Raw genomic sequence first — 17,408 nt, 5'->3', positions numbered from 1 at the left:
TGTGATGAGTCATTCTAAGCAGCGGGAAAGGCAAGTGCAAAGGCCCTGGGGTGGGAGGACCATGGAGGGTTTGAGGAAAGCATGAAGGCTGGGGTGGAAGAGTGATCCAAGGAGAGGGTATTGGGAGATAAGATCTGACAAGTGGGAAGGGCCTTCTGAGCCAGGGTAGGGAATTTGAATTTTTCTTCTTCTTTTTTTTTTTTTTCTTTTGTCTTTTTGCCATTTCTTGGGCCGCTTCCGCGGCATATGGAGGTTCCCAGGCTAGGGGTCTAATCAGAGCTGTAGCCACCAGCCTACACCAGAGCCACAGCAATGTAGGATCCGAGCCGCGTCTGCAACCTACACCACAGCTCACAGCAACGCCGGATCGTTAACCCACTGAGCAAGGGCAGGGATCGAATCCGCAACCTCATGGTTCCTAGTCAGATTCGTTAACCACTGCGCCACGACAGGAACTCCTGAATTTTTCTTCTAAGCTGGGTGGGGAGCCATTGTAGGACAGTGGATGGTTGGGACAAGAGTGGAGAGAAGCAGAGTTCCCATCGTGGCACAGCAGAAACGAATCCAACTAGGAACCATGAGGTTGTGGGTTCAATCCCTGGCCTCGCTCAGTGGATTAAAGATCCGGCATTGCCGTGAGCTCTGGTATAGGTCACAGACATGGCCCGGATCCTGCGTTGTTGTGGCTGTCGCGTAGACTGGCAGCTACAGCTCTGATTAGACCTCCAGCCTGGAAACCTCCATATGCTGTGGGTTCAGCGCTAAAAAGACAAAAGACCAAAAGGAAAAAAGAAAAAAAGAAAAAGAGTGGAGAGAAGTGAATGAATTCAGAATATGTTTGGGAGGCAGAGCAAATAGCAATCCAATAAACAAATTGATTGGAATGGGGAGGGGTGCTGAGGGAAAGAGAAAAATTGAGGCTGACTTATGCTTGGGTGTGAAGAAACAGAATGGGTGAGTTGCTATACAAGTAGGGAGGTGTAGAGTTGGGGGAAAACCGAGTTCAGGTTTGGAAGTGTTTGTTTGGCATATCTGTTAAACTGGGGACTGTTGGATATTAGACCAAAACCCAGGGGAGAGTTCCTGTTGTGGTTCAGCAGGGTTAAGAACCTGACTAGTACCTATGAGGATGTGGTTCCATCCCTAGCCTTGTTCAGTGGGTTAAGGATCCTGCTTTGCCACAGCTGTGGCGTAAGCAGCTGGCAGCTACAGCTCAGATTTGACCCCTATCCTAGGAACTTTCATATGCTGCAGGTACTATCCTAGAAAGAAAGGAAGAAAGAAAGAAAGAAAGAAACAAACAAACAAGCAAACAAACAAAACCCAGGGGAGAAGTCAGAGCTAGAGATATATATTTGGGAGACATTAGGTTAGAGATGTTGTTTCAAGCACAAGATTAGAGGAGTCCCCTGGTGGCTCAGTGGGTTAAGGATCCAGCATCGTCTCTGCTGTGGCCCTGGACCCTGCTCTGGCCTTATTTCAATCCCTGGTCCTGGAACTTTTATATGCCACAGATGCAGCCCCCCAAAAATTATATAAATAAATAAATAAAGCATGAAATTGGAATCTGTCAAGGTCTGAGTATTGGCAGAAAAGAGATCGTATACATAAATCAAGAGTAATTGATGAGGGAGTTCCCGTCGTGGCTCAGTGGTTAATGAATCCGACTAGGAACCATGAGGTTTTGGGTTCAATCCCTGGCATTGCTCAATGGATTAAGGATCTGGCATTGCGGTGAGCTGTGGTGTAGGTTGCAGACATGGTTCGGATCCTGCGTTGCTGTGGCTGTGGCGTAGGCTGGCAGCAACAGCTCTAATTCAACCCCTAGCCTGGGAACCTCCATATGCTGCAGGTGCGGTCCTAGAAAAGGCAAAAAGAGAAAATAAATAAATAAATAAATAAAAAAGAGTAATTGACGAGGAGCTCCCATCGTGGAGCTGTGGCTGTGACATAGGCCGACAGTTGTAGCTCCAGTTAGACCCCTAGCCTGGGAACGGCCATATGCCTCGAATGCAGCCCTAAAAAGCAAAAAACAAACAAACAAAAAACCCAAAAAAACAAAGCATAATTGAGGAGAGGCGTTCCTGTTGTGACTCAGCAGAAATGAAGCTGACTAGTATCCATGAGGATGCAGGTTTGATCTCTGGCCTCGCTCAGTGGGTGCTTTAGGCTGGCAGCTGTAGCTCTGATTCGACCCCTAGCCTGGGAGCCTCCTTATGCCGCTGGTATGGCCCCAGAAAAGGCAAAAAGACCAAAAGAAAAAAAAAAGAAAGAAACAGAAGTCTGAGAAGGGGTGCTTGAGACGTAGGAGGAAAATCAGGAAGATGATGTGCTTGAAGACCAAGAAGCTAATGGAGAAGAAATCATTAGCTTTCCTAAAGAGGGAGGAGCTAGTGACTGGGTCACACATGTCCTTGGACAGAGGAGGTTCAATGGCATGGTGGAACCGAGGATCCAGTAAGCCTGGCTAGAAGAGGGACAGGAGGTCATAAAGTGGAGTCCACTGTAGAGACAACTCATTCCAGAAGTATGGTATTAATCTGCATCACCTCCCAAGTGAGTAAGCATTATTACCCCCATTTTACAGACAACGAAACTGAGCCTTGGAGAAGGCTGACAATTAGCTCAGGTCGTGAGCGGGATGGAACCCAGGTAGGTACACCAATTGGACCAATGGAGTCAGAGGGAGGAGGGTAGCAGCTTGAGATTGGGATCCAGGAGAAAGTAGAGTGGGAGGGTGGATGGAAAGGGGAGTCATCAGAGTAGGCAGAGATTTGGGGGATAATAATCAGATTATTGGGGGGTTCCAGAGGCTATGTAGCTCCCACTTTCTCTAGGTAACTCTTTCTTCCTGGTCACCCCAGAATGGTGGGGGGTGTGGAGGTGGGTTTTGGAACTAACCCAGGGAAAGAAAGTAGAAAATGTCTCTGCGGGTGCCTCTCCCCGCTTGCTTGGGGCATCGATCCTGGCGTTGAACGCCACAGTCTGGCCCCAACTGCAGGGAGCTGCTTCCTTCCACAAGCCTGGATTCTTCTGTGGGCCTACCCAGGCATCTGGGCCCAAGGTGACCGCCTTTCAAACCTCAGCCGTTTGGCTGAGCCCTGGGCGCTCCGTGTGTGCGTCCCTCCCTCATACCTCAATCTGGGAGTGCACTTGGTGTCAGAGGCCTCACGGACTTCTCCGGAAGTGGATGAGACAAATGGCCCTCTGGGTTTGGCGGGGGCGCAGGCGCACCGCTCGGAGCCATGCTGTGCCCAGGCACTGGGAGAGAGATTGGGGCGCGCGGTGAGGCGGTTCCTGGCGCCCCCTCCAGCCCGAGCTGTGCGCAGCACGGGTGGAACGTGGAAGGACAACCCAGAGGCCCTGGGAGTCGCTGCCCACCGTTTGGCAGAGGCTGGGTGGGACTGACGAGGCCCCGGAAAGATGATTTCGGGGGACACCTCGCCAGAGGACAGTTGTTCAGAGGCCCAGTCAGACGTGCAGCTGGAGCCAAGCCTCCTAGCAATGCAGGGGACGTGGGGACTAAAAGGTGCCAGAGTGGCACCCACTGAATTAACACGGCACTCAGACTGGCACCCTAGGTAGCAGGCTAGGTCTAGAGAAGCCTTTTTCCAAGAAGTCCAGTCCCCCGAGCTGACATGAGGCGCGCCAGCGGACTAAATCCAGTGCCCAGGGAGGCGCCCCGACTCTGGCTCGAGGGCGGGGCCAGGAGTCCTCAGGGCAGGTGCAGGGGGCGGTGCCCGGCCCTGCCCCCAGGGGCCGTTCTTGGAGGCCAGGGGCGGGTCAGAGAGGCGGCCGGTGCGGGCGACGCCTTGGAACCCGCGGGCGGCAACTGCGGCCACAGGTGCGGAGCAGGGCAGTGTGTCCCAGCTCTAGGCATCAGAGCTCTAGCGCTGGGAGTTGAGGCTTCCGAGCTGCTCACAACCCTGGACCCCGAGGCCCCCGGGCCGGAGAGCGGAGCCCTGGGGTCGTCCAAAGCACTGGGCCCTGAGCCCCCCGGGTCAAACCGCGAAATTCCGGGGCCTACTGCTGAGCGGGACACCGAGGTCCCCAGGCCAGGCGGCGAGGTCCCCGTGTCTTCCCAAAACCAGTGCGCAGAGACCCCCAAGCAAGAGCGCGAAGTCTTCCAGCCATCACCGGGGCAGGACGCAGCTGAGGGTTTTGTGAGTCCTGGGCCAGGCAGCGACGACCCTGAGCCGTCTGAAGTGCGAGGAGTGGGGCTCCTGGATCAGTGTCCCTCTCAGGGTTGCGAGACATACTCAGAGTCGGAAGCCCCCCAGCTGCGTTTTCTGCTGCACTCGGAGACCCCACAACAGCCCCGGGAGGAGCCGCTAATGGAGACGCCCATCGAGCGCGAAATCCGCCGCAGCTGCGAACGCGAGGAGAGCCTGCGCCGGAGCCGGGGCCTGAGCCCAGGTCGCGCCGGCCGTGAACTCGTCGAACTGCGCGTGCGGCCGGTGCTCAGCCTGCCGGGCCCCGGCCCCGCGCTCCCGCGTGCCTTGGAGCGCGCTCGGGCGGGCGCGCAGATGCAGCGAGACATCGAGCGGGAGGCCCATCGGCAGGCGGCGCTGGCACGCTCTGCGGTCCCGGAGCAGCGCACCCGGCCGCCGCCGCAGCCTCTGGGCGAGCTCAAGCGCTTCTTCGAGACTGCCGGCTGGTGCGGCTCCACGCCGGCGGCGGAGGGCAGCGCGGGCCAGCAGCGGCTGCCTGAGCCCGGAGGCCGGCCGCGCTCAGCCGTGCAGGGCCGGTGCCCGGTGCTGGCCCGCGCCCCGCCGCCTATCGCGCCATCGTTGCTGGAGCAGGAGGTGCGCGAGGCGAATGAGCGCGAGCGGGAGCTGCAGCGCCAGCGGCTCAGTGTCTACGGCACCGCCGAGTTCAAGGAGCCCGCGCCCAGCCTCACCGGTAAGCCACTGGCGCCCCGACCCTGGGGACTCCCAGGGCTCCAGCCGCCTTCACCCACTGCCCAACTCTAACGGCTCTTTGATACTCATGGTCCGCCTTCCTGGCTCCCAGACTCCTTGGGCCCCCCTCTAACTCTCCTCTCTGTGCCCACCCCTTCTGGGCTACCCATCCCTCGCTCCATCCCTCAGTTGAACTCCCGATCCACCCCACCTAGGCTCACGGTGGGGGAAGGGAAGAGAGTTCCAGATATCTTTGTTGGCTTCCAGGAAACTATCCCTGGGTTCTGGCACACCTGATTCCTCCCTTTAAATTTTTGGGTTCCTACTTCCTCACTCTGGGTTTGTTCGCCTCCCTCCAAACTCAGGTTCCTCCCTCCTCCCTCAGGATGAAAGCCTCTACGAGGAGGAGGGGGGGTGAACGCCTGTGTGTATTTAAGGGGTGCGGTCGGTCTCCTTCGTCCTGGCCGCCTCCAGCTGGTGAGAGGAGGGGCAACCCTAGCTGAGCGTCCCTTCCCCCGCAGAGAGCAGGGGCGACGGAAAGCTGGCGGTGATCTGGCCTCCCCGCAGAAAGGCTTCGGAGAACGGTCTGGAGCAGGTGGGAGCCCCTTTCCCCTCTTGCCTCAGGTGCTTGTCGCTGACCCCACCCCACCCCTATGGCGCGAGAACGCTGGGCTGGGGAAAGCCCCCCCCCCGCCCCGCCCCGGCCGTCACTGCGTTAGGACACAAAGTCCCCTGCGTGGCTTAGGGGTGACGAGGAGGCAGTGGTCCTGGGGTCTGGGTGTGCCCACTCGCTGAGGCAGGCCTTCTGTCTGGCCCCTCTCCCCAGGAGGAGCGGAAGCCTTGAGGTTCGAACAGGCTGTGATCCCCGGACAAAAGTAACATGCTCATCAGAGGACCGAGGCAGGGGCGCCCAGGAGTGCCCTCCCGATCGTCAGGAAGCCTGGAGAGCTGCCAGAGGTCTGCGCCAGGGAAGATGAAATCGATCAGCCTACCCATCCTTGAACCTGACTTTGTAAAATTGACCTGTATCTTCTATAAAACTGTTAGGCTCGGTTGGGAAACACCACCGCCATAATCCCCGCCAGGAAAACTGTTCAGCCCTTATCCGTCTAATTGGAAACGGAACTAGCCTCTCCTTCCTTGACTGTTAGAGGACCGGGGTCACCTCCCCCGCCGCCCCCCTCCCCAATAAAGCCCTTCTCTCTGGGCAGTGCAGCATGTTTTCTTCCGAGTCCTCTTCGTCTGGGGTGAGGCGGGAGCGCAGCGGAGGAAGGCCTGAAAAAGCTGCTACTGGCGCCGGCCGGAATGCGGAATGTCCCCTTATCGCCCTGTTCCGGGGCCTCAAGTCTCCCCTGGCCCTGCTGGGAATCCTAGTGCCCCCTGGCGACGCGGGCGCGAACTGCGCGGCGTTCGGACAAACGAACTCATGCCCTCCCTTTCCCAGATTTCGTCAACATTTATTGGTGTCAACGGCACGCTTCGAGCAGGGTGCTGGCTAGACAGAGGTGATAAGAGGATGTTCCCACCCTGGGGAATGTAAACAATAGCTACCAAAAAAAAAAAAAAAAAAGAGTGGTGTTGGTGGTTCTAGACAAACAAAGCCATTTATAATGTGCCTAGCAAATGCAAACTTCACATGCCTACAGACTCCAGGCAGATATTGAGACAGGGTATGCCTCGTTTCAACGGCAGGTAGGTTTTCTTCCATTTCACCAGTGCTATGAGTGAGTGAGCTCAGTGTAGTCAAGCTTCTGCTTTCTAAAAGCAACTGGAGACCTAGACTTTAAAAGAGAAATCTACTGAATTTAAATAATTGTGACTATTTAGAAAGCTTTAATTGGTGGGGGGGACAGGAAGGGACAGCAGGTTACACCTCTTTACATTAGGGTCTGTGGCTGTCAATTGGCAAGACCTCCTTAACTTAATTCTGTCCCAAGAAGAGAGTTTCAAGGCCACACTGGATGGGGTTCTAGAGGATCTGTGACCACGCTACGCTGTAAAAATGTATCTGTGCAGTATATTCTGCAGTTATAATATGTCAGATTCTTAGAGGTACTCAAAGACCCATAAAGTATTAGATCCAGTTTTTTTGTTTTTGTTTTTTTTTTAATTTTCCTTCTTTTGGCCACACCTGCAGCGTGCCAAGGTTCCAAGGCCAGGGGTCAAACCGGTGACAATGCCAGATCTTTAACCTGCTGAACCATAAGGGAACTCCCAGAAACATTTTAGCATCATGGTTTAAAATCCTGGATTGGAGTTTCTGTCATGGCTCAGTGGTTAACAAATCTGACTAGGAACCATGAGGTTGTGGGTGTGATCCCTGGCCTTGCTCAGTGGGTTAAGGATCTGGCGTTGCTGTGAGCTGTGGTATGGGTCACAGATGTGGCTCTGGCGTAGGCTGGCAGCTACAGCTCCAATTGGACCTCTAGCCTGGGAATCTCCATGTGCTGCAGGTGCAGCCATAGAAAAGACAAAAAAAAAAAAAAAAAAAAAACCAACTCCTGGATTTGTCCAACTCTGTATGCCCTGGATCCAGCTCACACAGCATTGCACCCTAAGAGCAATTCGGCCCAAGGAGCCACCCTTGACCCCATCATCAGCACACTGGCCACATGCTTTCCCATGACTCTAGGAGTGGGGCCAGCACTGCCAAGGTGGAAATGGAAACACCAAGAACCTGTTCTAAATTCCCAGCAGGGGAGCTAAGAACTAAGCATGTAGAGTCCATAGAACTGCTTAAGTGTTGACCTGGGATCTTGAACTTTCTTGCATATAAAAATTACCTGAGGCACCCTTATGCCAAATAAATCAGAATCTGAGAGAGGTTTTCACATCAATAAAGTTCCCCAGGTGCTTCTAACATGGAGCCAAGTTTGAGAGCCATGATGTCTGTATAGGCTAGCATTTCTCTAAGTGTGGGGTGTGGACAAGCAGCATCAGCACCACTTGGGAACTTGTTACAAACACACATTCTTGGGTCCCATCCCAGACTTAATGCTCAAACTTGCCACGTGATTCTGAGGTATGCGACAGTTAGAGAATCCTGGGTATAGATGGTTCCTGAGCGACAGGACGCAGGAAATCAAGCTTGTTTCCTTCTTCTCAGTTCTGCCACCACTAACCAGAAATCTAGCTTTAAGTGGCCGTGGACTGGTCTTAGAGCTGCATGTGGCTAGTCCGAATTGAGATGGGTTCTAAGTAAATGGGTAAAATACACAAAGGATTTCAAAAACATAGTACAAAAAAAAGGAGGGGATATCTCAATTTCTTAGATTGATTATATGTTGGAATAACATGTTGAATATATTGGATTAAATAAAAATATTACTGGAGTTCCCACTGTGGCACAGTGGTTAAGGATCTGGCATTGCTGTAGCTGTGGCATAGGTTACAGCTGTGGTTTGGTTTCAATCTGGCCTAGGATTTTCCATATGTTCAAAAAAAATTCTATTGGGCTGCACTAGTCTAAATAGTGGTGACGAGGAGTTCCTGTCGTGGCTCAGTGGTTAACGAATCCGACTAAGAACCATAAGGTTTCGGGTTTGATCCCTGGCCTTGCTCAGTGAGTTAGGGATCCAGCGTTGCCATGAGCTGTGGTGTAGGTTGCAGACTCAGCTTGGATCCCAAGTTGCTGTGGCTCTGGTGTAGGCCGGTGGCTACAGCTCTGATTTGACCCCTAGCCTGGGAACCTCCATATGCTGCGGGAGCGGCCCAAGAAATGGCAAAAAGACCAAAAAAAAAAAAAGTGGTGATGAATTCACAGGAACCTCAAATCAATCAAATCAGTATTAGGGAACTTCAAATCTCTTTGGATTCAGTCAGACCTGGGTTGTGGACTAAAAAATACTTGATGCAGTCAGAAAGTGTCACCAGAAGGCCCTACCCAGAAAGAACAAGGGTTTTAGTCCATTCCTGATTCACTTCACTTCTCAAGTCTGTTTTTGTCATTTGTAAACTGGTGATACTGATAATGCTTATGATAATGATATATGCCAGAGACTATTAGGTAAGCAAGTGCTTTGCTCAAAAGCATAAAAGCATGGCTCCGAATCTCTTCTCTGAAAATGCTAAGAGGAACCAAAAAGTTTAGTTTAAAGCGAGGGTAACTCGCTGCCGAGTGACAACCGGGTCAGCAAGGCCAACTCTTCCCTAGCAAGTGACCAGCTGCTATCAGAAGAACCTAGTTCAGGTCCAAGTTTTGCCACTTGGTCGAAGAAGCTCTGGACAGGTGAATTCACCTCTCCACCTAGAACAAAATTGGGACGGGGCTTAGTGACTCCAGTTGAAGTGCCTCACGTCTCTCCCACCCCACCCGCGCCCCGGATACCCCAGGAGTTACAGCGACCTGACCAATCTATGACTCAAAAGCTGGAAGAGAAAGATCTAACCTCGGCCCTTAGGAAACTGATCGCGGGCCCTTTCCTGGGGCACGTTGGGAAATATAGTCTTTTTCGGTATAGGGAAATAATTTCCGGGTTAAAACAAGAGAGTGGGCGTGGCCCTTCGTCCCTTCCCACAGTGGGGGTTGAATTTCCCAGCTACCCGAAACTTGCGGTTTTCTGGGTTCCGGTTGTTGACAGGAGCTGCTGCTTCCCTTTTTGCTTCATGCGCACCTCTGGGCATGCTCTGAACTCCCGTCCGCCAGTCGGCGGACTACGGCGGTGTTTTCCAGAGACTACATTTCCCAGAAGGCTGCGGAGGTGGGCGGGGCTTCCTCGTCCCAAGGGGAGGGGAGGGGCGCGGCGTTCGGAGCGGACGCAGAGCCTGTGACCTCTTTCTTTTATTTAACGCAAAACTGGAGTGTCCACATGTGGGGCCCCGCGGCCGGGCCGGACCCAGTGCGGACGGGCTAGCTCGACCTGGCCCCTTGGAAGGCGAGGCCGAGCTGCACTAGGAGAACGAGTGAGCCCCTCCCCTATCCCCTCTCCCGGAGTTTGGAACTGTCAAGCCCCAGCTCCGACCCTGTGTCCAGGTTCAAGACCCCTGCGGGGCCCACGCCGCGGGCCCAGCCTCGCTCAGGGGCCGAGCCGTGCCTGCCTGGCCCATGAGGATCTGCACTAGCAGGTCGGTGGCCAGCATGTGCGACGGCTCCTCGAAGCCGATGGTCAGCAGCTGCTGGTAGTCCCCAGGAGGTTGCGGGCACAATATCCTGGGGGTCGGGGACAGACAGGTCTGGACTTGAGCGCCCCCTGCTACTCGGGAGCCCCTCCCTTAGAATGACAGGCTGTGGCTGAAAGAGGCTTTGTTTCAGCTGGGGGTGGGAAAAACCCTGGGGGAAAGTGGTTTCCTTGTTGATGAGAAACCTAGAGGGTAATGGCTCTGGGAGGCTGAGCAACTCTAGCCCTGACCTGGCCAATTACTCAGCTAGCTGTGTGTCTTTGGGTAGTAACTTAACCTCTCTGAGCACCTGTTTCCTTCTTTGTAAAATGGGGCTAGTAGTGTAGACCTTAGCGGGTTGTTTCACTAGTCTGCATAAAGCACCTTTTGGGACACAATAAATGCTGTCATTATTACCAAAGGAGACACTGTTGGGGGAAGTAGATGGTCTTTGGTTGGGTTCTGCCCCTCCCTCCAGACCCCACGCTCAGTGTGTTGTAGCTCCTACCATGAATAAAGGTCATCCTCAGCTGGTCCTAGGGGCACCCATCGGCCGATGGACCACAGCTTCTGAATCTGGGGGCATGAACTGGCCGGACTCTTGCCTGTGTCTTCCCATGTATCTCGATAGCAGAGGAAGTAGCTGGGAGGGAAAGCGACAGCAGTTAAAAATGAGCAGTTTCCTAGTTTCTTCTATTTGAGGGCTTTAATTTCAGAGGTAAAGTGGAAACTCATCAGAAGTTGCCTTCAGGAGTTCCTGTCATGGCTCAGAAGAAACGAATCTGACTAGTATCCATGAGGACGCAGGTCCCATCCCTGGCTTTGTTCAGTAGGTTAATGATCTGGTGTTGCCCTGAGCTTCGGTGAAGGTTGCAGATGGGGCCCGGATCTGGTGTTGCTGTGGCTGTGGCTACAGCTCTGATTCAACCCCTAGCCTAGGAATCTCCATATGCCGTGGGTGTGGCCCTGAAGAGACAAAAAAAAAAAAAAAAAAAAAAAAAAAAAAGAAAGAAAGAAAGTAAAAAAAGAAATTGCCTTCATATTCTCAGGTAGGGATATGACCTGATATTGAGGCTTTTTCTCCCTGTCAGCCTCCTTTTACGATGAGTACTTTTATTTTGATAGGGATATATGTATATATTTAAAGGTGGGAATGACCTTTCAAAGGTCACTGATTTCCTGTTTGGCTTTCCACGCTTTGGGGGGGGGGTGCAGTTTAGAGGCCCATACTGGCATTCTACATAGAGGAGAGGAGAGAACTTTGATTCTGGTAAGGGGACTCACTAGTCCACATGGGAATCTTGCCCCCGGCTGCTGGGCTCCGGGGTGATTTCCAAGTTCCAGCGCATCTTCTTATAGAGGTATCGGGGGAAGCGGCTGGCAGTGTAGGCAGCAGGGGCACAGTATCTGAAGATGGATACCTCGTGGGAAGGACTGATGGAGAATCTCCCACAGAAGAAACAGGAGATGCTGGCAGGAGATGGGAGAGTGGGGAATGAGGCTGTGCGCCCTGGACTCCTCCACCCCTGACTCCAATCCCAACCTCCTACCCTTTACCTTAGGGGGTCAGTCTCCTCCAGGTCCACAAAACCAAATGAGGCATACATGAGGACCAGCTGTTCCAGGCGCAGGGTCAACTGTTGGGAGATCTCCAACAGCTGCATAGAAGAGGAGGCAGAGTGAGATTAGCTGGCCTGCTGGGAGCATCCTCCCCATTCCCCAGGCCTGAGGGATGAAGAGCGGGACAAGGCATCTAAGAAACCTGCTCCACGCACCCCCTTTCGAATCAGTTCCTGCAGAGCTCCATAGATGGGGGGCACACTCCGTGCTGCTGCCTCCAGGTATAGGAAGTAGGGCTCACACATCTGCAAGAAGGTGGGCATGGCTTTTGCCAGCTGTTCCTTCTGCACTCGGTCCCTGCTGAAGGGAGAAGGGGGCCTTTGCCAGAGGTCCCTCACCCCACCTCCCCACCTGTATCCCTGGCCTGGACCCCTAGGTTGAGATTCGCCAGTGCCAGGCCTTTTTTTCTCTGAGCGTCTTCCAAGACCACCAGCATGAAAAACATTTGAAACACTTGTTAAAAATACAGACACCTGAGTCCCAGGATTGACTTTGACTCAACATTCCCTGGGTGAAGCCCAGAAATCTAGGGTTTAAACAACCCCCCAGGGGATTCCAATGGCGATCAGACTGTGAGAACCACAGTCCTCTTTCTTTTGATCTGGGAATCCTATCATCCTTCCGGGCCTCAAACTGGTAGCCAGCGGGCCAAATCTGGCTCAGACAGATTTTGTTTTGACTGCCCAGAATTCAAAACCTAAACCAATGGTTGGAAAGTTCTAGGGATTTCACAACCCCTGGGGTCCACAGAATAGCAGGCACTCCCTAACCCCAAATTTTTACACAGCCATCATAACTCTTCGAAACTGGATTCTTAACCAGCTAAGCTTCGTTTACTGCCACTGGCTCCTAACGCTTTTGAGTTTGCAAACCTCCTGTATGTTGCCTATCTTGTGACCCCCTCCTCTGTCTCCTTTATCCATGGGTAGAACCTAGGACCCTGTCCAGCATCACCTGTAGAGCAAGTAGCTCTGGAAATCATCTGCCTTCTTGAGCAGGTAACGGAACTGTTCGGTGATGGGGCTGAACATGGTGTCCAAGGGTAGGCGAGGAGGGGCGGGCCTGGGTCCTGGGGCCAGAGGCTCGGGGGAGGGCGTAGAGGTGGAGGCCTCGGGCAGCTGCCCCTGGACGTCTTCGGGCTCCACCTCAGGTGGGTCCCCAGGTCGGCCAGGGGAGGGCGACCACGAGGGGTCTCCGCAGGGGTGTGCCCCAGATTCCAAGACGTCTGGAGGTGGCGTTTCCCCAGAGCCCGCGGGGAGCGGCCCCATGAACCACTGCTCGGTAGCCATCGTGCCGCGGGAGGCGGGGACCGGAGCTCTTTAAGCCTCCTCTGCCCACATTGGCCGCGGGTTCGACCCCGCCCAGGATACCCCGGACTCGCCTGGGCTGGGAGCGCGTCCCTCTCCGACTCACCCGTGCCTTGACCCTCTGCCGGCGCCGCGAGGAGGGAGTTCGCCTCATTTGAATTTCAACACGCAGGAGGGGCGCGCCGCTCCGGCCCGCGCTGCGCGCCCGCGGGGCCCGTGCAAACGCGCGCTCCCGGAATCTGGCAGTATGCGTCCGAGAGAGAGACGACTTGGGCCGCCGCTGGCGCAGCCGTGTCCCGAGGGGGCGGCCAGAAGGCCAGCGCCTTCAACAGTCCGAGGCGGTTTCCTTGAGAGGACGGATCTCTACCGCGCGTCCAAAGCCCAGGGGCCAGTTACCCGTATAGACAGCGAGGACCTCCCCACCCCACTCGCTGACTCTCAAGCCCCAGAGTCTGTATTTTTTATTTATTTAAACTAACAAAGTTGAGAAACTGCATTAGAACTTGGTAGGCACTTGTGATGTGATGCAGTAGCTGTTCCTAACAGTAATAAAAACCATCACTTGGAAAAATTTTCCCATCCCATGACTGCATCTGATGGCCTGGTCCCTTCTGTTTTTATGAAGAGGATCATGAAGCCTGGAGACCCTACTTATGGAACCAGAACAGACCCTTGCCCCCAGCAGTTGTAGGCTGGATTCTTTATAACATGCAAAATTGTCAGATATATAGTTACGAAGCCAAAGACATTAATTAGACTCTGGTAAAGAACTCAGACAGGTGTCAGATCCCACCCTGCATGTCCCTGCTGTGCCAGTTGCTTATCTGGATAGTGAGCTTTTAATGCACTTTGCCTAATGGGGTTGTGGTGAGAAGCCAGTTACTGCTAGTCATTTAACAAATATTTCAGCACCTACTGTGTGCCCACGCACTGTTCTGGGAATGGGGAGATGGCAGAATAAGCCAATATTCCTGCCCTCCTGGAGCAGTTACAATGATAGCTATGTGGGCAGCCCCATTCACTACCTGTCTCTCTCCTCAAACAATTCTGTCCTGACCCTAGACTCCAGGAGGCTGCTATAGTTCTCCACCACCCCTTCATGACTCGACTCATAAAATGGACTCAGTGGCTTTTCCTTTTCTTTTTTTTAAAATTTTATTTAAAAAACCTTCGGTGCAATATTAAAAAGCAATACAGCCAGCTGGAGCGACAACAAACAGAAAGGGGAAGGGTAGGAAAAACCCAGGGACCCCATCCCAGTTGCCCCCAGGGGCTGGAGGCCAAGGACAGAATGGGGAAGGGCCTGGGTGGTGGGGGAGGGAGGAAAGGCCACCCACCAAAATGAACAGGCAGAATAAAACATTTTATATAGGAAACATCTGGCTGAACTGAAGAGGATCTAGGGGAGATGCGAAACCCCCATTTTTTTTCTTCTAAAAATGTCCTTGACTTGGGGAGAGGCTGGCCTCCTGGGGTGAAATGAACAGGCCCTGCCCCACCCCACACTCCTCTATTATGGAGTACAGGATGTGCTGGGGGCCAGGGATATATGTGTTGGGGAGAGACAGGGAAGAGATGAGTTGAGAGGAATGCTCCCTCACTGGAATCTGTCATGAGGGCTGAGGGTGTACCCCGTCCAGCTCCTGGACTCTAGGGGTCTTGGGTGAGGTGGGGACTGGAATGGGTTGGGGCAGGGGTGAGGCTGGGCGCTCAGCCTAGAAAGCCATCAGGGTCTTCATCCTCAAAGTGGCCTTGTTGCAGCACCTTGATGTGGTGCTCGTAGATTTTCAGGGCTGGGCCGAGGCGGATGGACAGGCCAGTCAGCACATCTGTGCGCTGCATGAGCAGCAAAGACTTGCCATCAATTTCCTGGGTGGGACAGAGAGAGAGAGCAGCATTAGAAGACACTCTCACAGAGAGCAGCATTAGAAGACACTCTCACAGAGAGCAGCATTAGAACACACTCTCACAGAGCTAAGTTGAAGATTGGGAACTCACCTGCTCTTGGAAAGCTGTGGCCTGCTCGGGGAAGCCGGCCTCGGTGAAGTACTCTACCACATCCGTCACCGTCCATTCCACAGGATCAGAGGGCTTCTCCTTGCGCCCAGAACTGTGTTGGAATGGAGGGGATGAGTGAGCAGTGACACTCCTCTGGTTCTGTTAACACACCTGGGCGGCACCTCCGTGTCTCAAACACCCCTACTTACGGACAGCCAAAGGGGGTCCCATCAGCCCCAGGTAGGGCTGGTTTTCCTGGGGGCAAAGGCACGGGGGATGGGGAGTCTGGCCCAGTGGCAGATGAGGCTGGGAAATACAAAGCATATGCCTGTGGTTTTGTCTTGGGGATCAGTTCCTTCCCAACTGACACCCTCCCTCACCCAGAGGGGTCCTTACCTGATCCCCCTTCCTTATTCATGGTGGCCATGGAGAACACCTGGCGGGTGCCACTGCCTGGCGCTGGCCCCCGTCCTTCATCCTGGCCCTGGTGGGGTCCACAGGGTGTCCACTCCTTGACCCTCTCCTTGGCACTCTGAGGGCCCCGCTCGCCATTAAGCTGATGGTGCTGGGCACCTGCAGGACGGTCACCCTCTGGCACCTCAGAGCCCTCAGACACTTCATCTTCATCATCTTCATCTTCATCATCTTCCTCCTCCTCTTCCTTTTCAAGCACTCGCTCTTCTCCACCTCTCTGATGCAAGGGAGACAGGCACGCAAGATTAGTAGCTGTTCTGGCCCCACATCCAACCCCTAGGATCTAGGACCGAGTGATGTGCCTAACCACCACCTTTAATATCAACACGGACTAACTTTTTACACGTTCACTCAATGCCAGGTTCTGTGTTATTAAAGCCCTCAGAGGCCAAATCTCACTAAACTCGCTCAACAACCCCAAAATGTCGCTACTGTTATTAATTTGCAATTTACGACGCAAGAAACTGAGGCTGGGTAAGATTAAGTCACTTGCCAAGGTCACCACGCACCAAGCCCGCAGGGAAGAAGCGCAAAGCCCGGGCCGCCTGCCACCCCGTTCCTCCGGGGACTCGCGCCCTGACACCAACTTCGCCCGCACCTGCCCACCGAGCGGCGCCCCCCTCCGCGGCGCGCTCACCTTGCTCCGCGACGCGCGGGCGCTGGCAGCTGGCGGCGCCCGCCCAGGCCTGTCCCCGCGGGGCACCACGGGCGCTCCGAGGCGGGTGCGCTCCAGGCGGCCCCGCGCCGCCGCTTCCTCCTCTAGCAGCCCCTGCACGCGGCCGCGGGTCAGGCGGCCGCCGGCGCCGCCGCTGCCCCCGAGGTAGCGCACGACTTCCCGCAGGCTTACGGGCCGCGCCGGGCCGCCGGCCCGCGCCGCGCCCCCCTCCGGCGGCTGCTGTGGCTGCGGCGGCGGCGGCTGCTGCTGCTGTGGCGGCGCCGGCGGCTGTGGCGGCGGCGGCACGGCGGCTCCCGGGCGGCGACGGCGGGCGGGGGGGCGCGGCGCGGGCCGGCCGGGGGCGCCGCCGCCGGAGGAGCGGCGGGCACGGGCGGCGGCGCGGCCAGGGGCGCGGCCCGCTGCGCGCGGGGTCCCGGCTGCGCGGGGCCGGGCGAGGGGGGCGCTGTGGCGGCAGCAGCGGCGGCCGCGCGGGGCGCCCGGGCCGGGGCGGCGGCGGAGACGGGCGCGGGCGGTGGCGGCGGGGCGGGCGTGGGCGGCGGCGCGGCGGCGGCAGCGGGGCCCCCGCGGGGGGCGCGCGGTGGGGCCGGCGGGGTGGCTCCGCGCCGGGGCGGCTGGACGCGCGCCGCGTTGCGGTACGAGATGCTCCCCTTGTAGCTGACCCGGAGCACGGCGCGCTGCTGGATCAGTTTCTCGAGCTCGGCGCGCGTGCGCTCCGGCTCCGGGCCGTGCCGCCGCCGCACCATCCGGCAGATGCGCTCCAGGTCCGGCCGCGCCTTGCGCGAGCGCAGCGAGTCGATGGTGTCCAGGATCCACTCTTGGTAGTGCGGGGAAGCGGCGGACGACGAGGTAGCGGCCGCCGTGGTGGCGGCCGCCGCCGTCTCCGGCGGGGGTAGGGCCGGGGGCCCCGCCATGCCTCCCGCCCGGCCCGGCTGCACCGTGCGCGCTGCCTCCCTCCCAGCGCGGCGCCCCCCTCCCCGGCTCCCCTCCCTCTGCCGCTGCCCGCCTCCTCCGCCTCCCCCCCCCGGGGGGCGCAGCGCCTCGGCGGAGCGGCGGCGGCGCTGCTGTTTCTTTGCAAAAAAAAAAAAAAAAAAAAAAAAAAAAAAAAGAACGAGAGAGAGGGAGCGCGAGAGAGAGAAAACAGTGAGAGAGAAAGAAAAGAGAGAAAAAAATATGCACACACTCACTCACTCGCACGCACGCACACACAGGCCCGCTTCGGCAGGGCGCGCGCGGGGCCGGGGATGCGAGGAGGGAGGAGGGGAGCGCGGCGCGGACGGCCCCTCCCCGCCGCCGCCGCCGCCGCCGCCGCCGCACGCGCGCCCTGCGCCCGGGACA

The 17,408-nt window shown here is 56.0% G+C and overlaps 3 protein-coding genes and 1 long non-coding RNA gene across 6 annotated transcripts; 2 read left to right on the top strand and 2 right to left on the bottom strand.

The window, feature by feature from the left end:
- On the top strand, positions 3,776-6,119 carry MISP3 (MISP family member 3). 3 transcript variants are annotated; one of them, XR_002340206.1, is made up of 3 exons: positions 3,776-4,902; positions 5,287-5,496; positions 5,728-6,119. XR_002340206.1 is itself a non-coding variant. In NM_001244869.1 (3 exons), the coding sequence occupies exons 1-3, from the start codon at positions 4,335-4,337 to the stop codon at positions 5,743-5,745; spliced, it is 660 nt and encodes a 219-aa protein (NP_001231798.1). In that variant the 5' UTR covers positions 3,787-4,334; the 3' UTR covers positions 5,746-6,111. The 3 variants fall into 3 exon arrangements, 2 of the variants coding, with proteins under 2 accessions (XP_020934164.1, NP_001231798.1); NM_001244869.1 differs by having other exon boundaries at positions 3,787-4,902; positions 5,423-5,496; positions 5,728-6,111; XM_021078505.1 differs by lacking the exon at positions 5,728-6,119 and having other exon boundaries at positions 5,267-5,416.
- LOC110259335 lies at positions 9,680-14,461 on the top strand. The gene is made up of 3 exons (XR_002341618.1): positions 9,680-9,965; positions 12,548-12,616; positions 13,098-14,461. It is a non-coding gene; the product is annotated as an uncharacterized LOC110259335 (long non-coding RNA).
- Positions 9,864-12,928, bottom strand: C2H19orf67 (chromosome 2 C19orf67 homolog). The gene is made up of 6 exons (XM_005661237.3): positions 12,573-12,928; positions 11,774-11,918; positions 11,556-11,656; positions 11,283-11,468; positions 10,507-10,641; positions 9,864-10,050 (listed from the first exon to the last, which is right to left on the bottom strand). Exons 1-6 carry the CDS (start codon positions 12,905-12,907, stop codon positions 9,876-9,878), a joined length of 1,077 nt encoding a protein of 358 aa, XP_005661294.1. The 5' UTR covers positions 12,908-12,928; the 3' UTR covers positions 9,864-9,875.
- On the bottom strand, positions 14,062-17,362 carry SAMD1 (sterile alpha motif domain containing 1). Its single transcript, XM_003123364.5, is given in 6 exon segments — positions 14,062-14,794; positions 14,924-15,035; positions 15,133-15,229; positions 15,320-15,614; positions 16,035-16,357; positions 16,360-17,362. Coding segments are annotated over 6 exon segments (1,611 nt in total). The 5' UTR covers positions 16,985-17,362; the 3' UTR covers positions 14,062-14,635.

This window comes from Sus scrofa, chromosome 2 (assembly GCF_000003025.6).
Source record: "Sus scrofa isolate TJ Tabasco breed Duroc chromosome 2, Sscrofa11.1, whole genome shotgun sequence".
Lineage (NCBI taxonomy): Eukaryota > Metazoa > Chordata > Mammalia > Artiodactyla > Suidae > Sus > Sus scrofa.
Note: the sequence above shows the minus strand (reverse complement) of the source record. Positions and strands in the feature narration are given on the sequence as shown.